General features: G+C 38.9%; 1 protein-coding gene across 7 annotated transcripts in view; it reads left to right on the plus strand.

Annotated features, from left to right (window-relative positions):
- snx19b (sorting nexin 19b) overlaps positions 1–6,498 on the plus strand; it is a 47,747-nt gene that overhangs the window by 7,793 nt on the left and 33,456 nt on the right. For 6 of the 7 annotated variants that reach the window (XR_004329658.1, XR_004329659.1, XM_032509427.1 and 3 more), the window contains exons 9-11: positions 295–388; positions 508–661; positions 4,378–4,507. Coding sequence is in view for 5 of the 7 variants with exons in the window: in XM_032509427.1 (XP_032365318.1) it covers positions 295–388; positions 508–661; positions 4,378–4,507 (378 nt within the window). In the remaining 2 variants the exon portion in view is untranslated. Of the gene's footprint in view, positions 1–294; positions 389–507; positions 662–1,780; positions 2,078–4,377; positions 4,508–6,498 lie in introns of those variants that run through there. The other variant, XM_032509430.1, reaches the window with a different exon arrangement.

The following is a 6,498-nucleotide window of genomic DNA, read 5'->3' on the forward strand; positions in this document are numbered from 1 at the left end:
AGATAGATAGATAGATAGATAGATAGATAGATACTTTATTGATCCCCAGCCGGACGGAAAAGTGGAACTACACGTTGCGGTAACGCACGCCGCTCGGCCATAGCTTGATAGCGTTGCATTTCCCCCTACTCATTTCCTAGTTCTCCTTCTCAATAAACAAAATGAAATCACGGAGAGGGTTAACTTTTCCTGCTACAGAATTCCAGCCGTGGTCTGGTTTAGTTTAGCACAATGCTAAATGTTTGTTTGTAATTTTATTTTTGTGTGCATAATCATTTGTTTGAATGATCCAAGGTCTCGTCTGAAGTTCTCCAGTAAAAACATCCCCTTTATGAACGGCTCAGACATCAGACCAAAGGTTTTGTTCAGTCGGGAGCAAACTAACACAGTAAGTAACTTACATGTTTTGTAGCCACTGATATTTGCTTCTTCATTAATCAAATAAGTTTTAAGGACTGATTGAAGTTTGTCCTGGTTTCCCCTTCCTTCTCCTGTCTATTCTTAAAGGTGTTCAACGGGATGTCCTTGGGAGATTTGCAAGCCTTCATCAGCAAACAAGAAAAACTGGGCGTCGAGTCAGAGAGGGAGGACAGTCCAGTAATAAGAGAAGTGGGAGGCAATCTGGATGACCGCTTGAGAAGAAAGCACAGTCAGGAACCTGGTAAGAACGGGACATAAAAGGGATAAGTTGTGACATAATGTACTCACCATGCTTCGTTTCGTCAGGTTTGCCTAGTTGGGTTCAAAATTCACTTTTTGGTCTACCAGCCAAATGAAGTGAAGCAAATCTACCAGCCACTTGCGAAATTGTATCTAGCCTAGAAATCCAGGTGCAACCTAGCGGAAGCTAAAGTAATTTGCATATAGGGTCAGTCTAGCAACTCTCCGTTACCGTACCATAAGGACGGAAGAGTTGTGACGGTTCCACGTGAATTCCCTGCTACTTGAAAACAAAGAAATCGGCTGCTGCTGCTGGCAAACAGCGGTCTTTCAAATCGGCTCTGGAGGTCTTGGAGTTAAGCACTGAAGTCATTCTTAAAAAAGGAAGATGTGGTGTATTTATCCTACATCTATGTAGTCAATATGGTTGTTGAAACAAAGCTCAACACTGGGTGACCCTTTTATTGTTTTTTTATTTCTATTTATTTTTTATTTTTTATTTTTGTTGATTAGAAAGGAAAAAAAAAGTTTAATTGTACTGTATTGTGTTGCTAAAATTGCCTGTAATGTTCAATTTGGGCAATAAAGTAAAAAAAAAAAAAAAAAAAAGGAAGATGTGTTTGGAGTTTTGCCAACCGGATACGGTAAAAGTTTAGTCTATCAACTAGCGTTGCTCTGGTTGGTTGTAGTTCTATCCTATTGCGTGCTGAGGGGATTTGAAAGACAACTCCCGCCCCCATCTTGATGTGTGTCAGGCTATATTTTATCAGCATTTGGCATCAGAGGACTGATCTCTTATCAAGAACTAGTGGAGGAATCATCATGCCAGTGTTGGCTCTAGCAGTTATGCTAATATTACAAACAAAGCTGGTACTACAGTTAGGGGGATCATCTTAAATGGATTCAATCAAATATTTAAATTGAGCTAAAACCCATTGTGAACTTGTGAATCTTGACCTCCTAGCCTCTCGTCATCATTTTCTCTGCAATCGTCATGTCTGCTTGTCTGACTCTGGTTTGTCTGCTTGCGTTTTTCTTTTTGTCTGACCAACTCGCTGACTCACTGAGTGTTGTGTCTCGCTGCTTTCCTGTCTGCTTTACTCTACCACTTTCCAGTCAGTATCTCACCATGATTACAACGGGACTGGTCTGATGAAAACCACCTTGTTCCTTATTCCAGTCACTCAATTGATTCCTCCCACCGGGTTCATATTTTGGCATCCTAAACACATGAATGGGACTTAATGTGACAGTCCTTTTTATTTTTTATTTTCCAAACCTAAAAGATTCCATTAACACCCCATTCTCTGACAACTGTGTTTGTGGTAATGTGATGGGGTCAACATCAGTTGACTGGCTTTGGTTAAGAGCCGTCGCTGTTGAATGGAAACATAATTAAATCATATTGATGTTTAAATGTTATATAACTTGACTCCTCTGAGAGAGAGAGAGAGAGAGAGAGAGAGAGAGAGAGAGAGAGAGAGAGAGAGAGAGAGACAGTAAGATCATATGAGAGAGTGGGAGAGTGTGACTAACCAAAGCCTGAATTGAAAGTGAAACAAACACTGCTTCAGTTATAGACTGGAGTCTGTGAATGATGACAATGACATTAATCTATGACAACAGTCTTATATAAATGGGTTAGGGGTTAGGGTTAGGGTTAGGGGGTTAGGGTTAGCGAATGTGAATTGAATTTTCATTCAGCACACCTGCATTATATGCACTTCCCCTTTGTGAAAGCACTCAGGGACCAGTAAAATAGAACCCCCTGTTCAGTACTACCTTTGGTCTTGCCTGTGTCCTGGTTGCGACTCAGCAATTGAAATCCATTGTTATGTCTTGCTGTTGCTGACCATGCAGACTTCGGTGCTTCATGTAACTGGGTATTCTGCATTCAAGGACGCCCCAAAAGGATGTCACTCAATACCAGGGGGGGATTAGGTTTCCCAGGACATTCACACCACGTCTCTTGAATGATACTGAAAAAAAATCCCATTTGATGCTTGCATACTAACAGGGAGCATTAAAAGGGTACTCTGCTGATTTTACATTGCACTACTATAACATTGTTGGACTTTACGACGAACACTCGAAAAAAAGATTAAAATGAATGCAGCAGAACCAGATACATCTTCTTTTTTTATTTCACACATTTCTCTTTGCCTTCTGAAGGGACCTATGTCTAGTGTTAGCCCTAGCCCTTTACTTTTAGCTGTCCTTAATTCTTTAGTGGAATGTCTCTTGCTTTCCGCCATGTTGCATCATGTATTATCACTGCTCCACCTTTCTCATCATAGGGAATCATCATAGGAAAAGTGATGATCTCATAAACATCATGTGGAATCTATCTCTTGACATTAGAATGGGACATTCCCTGTTTGATCAAATCCAAGTTGCATTTCTTCTTTGTTAGGCATCTGTTCATTGTCTTTTTAAAGGACAGTTTTTTTCCAGACAGTGAAGGTGAATGAAGGTTGAGTGAAGCGCTTTCTCCTGACCAGACCGGGAAATGCTCCACTATAAAAGTTACCAGACTGACAGTTCATTAAGAACTAATTTGCTACTTTCAAAGCAGATGTATAGATCTCTTAGTACCTCAATGTTTCCATCCGTTATGTTTTAAGGTTGTATCCGTTCACAGTAAATAAACAACCCAATACCTAATTATGAAATTAATTCCGTAATAAATTACTGACACTGAATTTTAAGCATGTAAATATATTTTTCTGAAAATCATCTTTTCTAATCATCTTTTCTAATATATGTGGTTTGAATTGGGGTTTCCTCTTTGTAAAAGTTCAGTTTCAAAAAACTACATTCAATTTGCTCAAATTCAGTTGTTAAAAAGTCAAAAAAGTTGCTGTAATTGGACTGGACAAGTAAAATTCAAACACCAAAATAATTCAAGATGGTAAATATGAAACTGGATCTTGGGACTATGGGTAAGCAATAAAGCTTGACTGGAATTTACCTCTGTACAGCAGGGTCAAGTTCTTAGTCATATGGTTGAAGAAAGAAAAGTACAGATGAATGGATGGAAACCACTGGAAATTTCTGAAACGTCAAACTTTTTTTTTTTTTTAATATAAAAAAAAATCAGGAATTCAAACCACATGAATCAAAATAGATGGTTCAAAACAAGAAAAATGATATGATAATGTTGAGTTTTCATTGGCACTGTCAGAGTTGTTCATTTAACGATATGTTGATATAAGTCAATATAATTTGGCCTGTCGATGCCGTTAAGATGTTTTCTGATGGGGCTTTTCACTCTTAAAACACTTAAACTTTCATATATCCTGCATAGCATTGGAACGATTGTACTAATCAAAACACTGTTGGGAGTACAAAAACTGTACATTTAGATGTAATGGAGCATGGTTGAGTTTAGAGTGAAGAAAAAAAGGACACCATGAAAAACCAGCAGTATTTAGGTCTAACCACATGAGGGCAGTGTTAATGAATGTATGAAGTGGGGTGCAAGCTGGGATTGCTAGACCTTCATTTTCATCAGATGCAAACAGAAGAAACCCATTTCTCTGAGACAGATTGTGTTTGGTTTCAGATATATACACATGTCCCTCCATCTGTCTGGCAGGAGCTAGTTTTTGCATGCTAAAGCAACATTCAGTACAGTATATTTTGGAAAGGGTTCTGATCTTGCCTATAACACACTAAGTTATTTTTTATTTGTCTCTTGCGTGTTTTGCGGCACAGCATCTGAGATGGCGCTGGCTGAGGTGGCTCTCAACATCCTGTGTCTGCTGATGAAGGAGCAGTGGAGCTGGCTGTGCACTGAAAACATTCAGAGGACCATCAGGCTGCTGTTTGGGACCCTTATTAACAGGTGACATGCAACATTCACTTAACACTGGTGGGAGCCCACAAAGGAGTACTGTAAGAAAAACTATTTCAGTAACACTTCTGCACTTCACTTTCACTAGCGAGGAAGTCATAAAAAAAGATAAATAAAATGGTTTAGATCAATGCATATTATGAATTAAATCAAATTTAAAATAAAAACAAGTTGGCATGTAACAGTCCATCAATCTGCAATTGTAGACTTAAGTCCAAAGGTTTAGCCACCCCACTGATGTGTTGATATGTCTGTCAGATTGATCAACCGCCTGTCTGTCCAACTCTTTCTGTCCAAAGTCAAATATCATTACATATTGAACTGTGATATCCCAAAATGCCCTTTTTAGTGAGGTTCAGACTTTTCCAAGAGGTCAACCTGTTGGGGCCTCCAGTTACAAAAGTAACAGCCATTGCACCTGCACACCAGCAGGTCATGTCATGTCAACACTGTTGTCAATGGGAGTCTTGGACATTAAAGTCTTTTAATTGTAGCAGTACTTTGCTCTCCCCAAAACAACAGCAGGCTCACATGTCCCATAAAAATCCTACCAACCTTTTTTGTTTTTTTTGTTTGTCCTTGTACACCTTAGGTTCAAACACATTTTTGGTTCTTGACTACAGGCCAGACTGCCTTGGTTCCCAGAGATCACAAATGATTTTGATGACTAGATTACGTATATCAGGGGTCCCCAAACTTTTTCCAGTGAGGGCCACATAACTTTTCCCTTCTCTGATGGGGGGCCAGGGTCAGTTTCTAACAGAAAAAGTGTGACAATCGCAGGGGTCCCTAAATGGAATAATTTATTGTTTTCCAGAAAACATGCTGACACTCCAGCGCACCACACATATCCAAATATTAATAACCCTTTCTGAGATCAAATACAAATACACTTTATATACGTCGTATATAAAGTGCATTTGTAGTACAAAACCAGTATGAGTTTAGAAATCTAGCAGCTTATGACTTTTCATTCCTTTTTCTTTTATCACTTTAGACTTTTTTTTAATGTACACAATGCCATTGATATTCATTGCTAAGCCTTGACAGGTTGAGGTATAGCCACGCTTCTAAAGCATCCCTTTATTGTCAATTTTAAAATGAATGGGACCATAATTTACAAAATGAACATCAGGATGTATTGACGAAGACTTGAAACTAGCGATTTAAACCATAAACCTATTATGAAAATGTTTACTAAAGTAATAAATAACATGAGAAGTAGGTTTATTTCCCCACAGACTTCTATAGAAACTGACTTCTTTTTGTAACCAGTGGAGTCGCCCTTGCTGGAAATGACATGGAATGCAAGTTTGAAGCACTTCCGCATTGGCTTCTCTTTTCAGAGCCAGAAGCTTTGTCCATTATATTTTACAGTAGCAGATGCTTGTAACATTTTATAACAACCTAATATAGATATTTCCAAGTAAACCTGGCTGATGCTGCCACAACAATGCAAATCATTTTTCTTTCCGTTTAACAATGGTTGCCTCTGGATGACTTCTTCTTCTTAAAGTGCTTTTACGAGCGTTTCTGCAGCAAAGAAGTGATGGAAACTTCTACATAGTAGGGGGTGGCTGAGTCTGTGGACTCTGAGTCTGTGGACTCAGCCAGGTCAGGGCTTGAAAACACATGGTTCCTAGTGGAGATTCCACAGAGATGGCTGTTTATGAGCTAGAGATGGAACTCTGGTTTATGTGAAGTCGTTAGTCAAGAGAGATGATATTTTAGACAAGGGTTGACAATGAGCCTTTGCAGTGGACCATGTTTTAAAAAATCCGAGACATCTCTTGCTATGCAATGTGCCTAATACCCACTGAACAGAAACAACACCATAAAGAATGAAGAAGAAATGTGGTGATCAGAGAAGCTTTCTGTCCCCCTTTTTGATTAGAATGTAGTCTTTTCACTTTTACTGTTGTTGTATAATATAGTCTATGTGCATACATGTATGCTCCACTATTTGGCCCTCAATAGAATGC

Source organism: Etheostoma spectabile, chromosome 3, assembly GCF_008692095.1.
Source record: "Etheostoma spectabile isolate EspeVRDwgs_2016 chromosome 3, UIUC_Espe_1.0, whole genome shotgun sequence".
Lineage (NCBI taxonomy): Eukaryota > Metazoa > Chordata > Actinopteri > Perciformes > Percidae > Etheostoma > Etheostoma spectabile.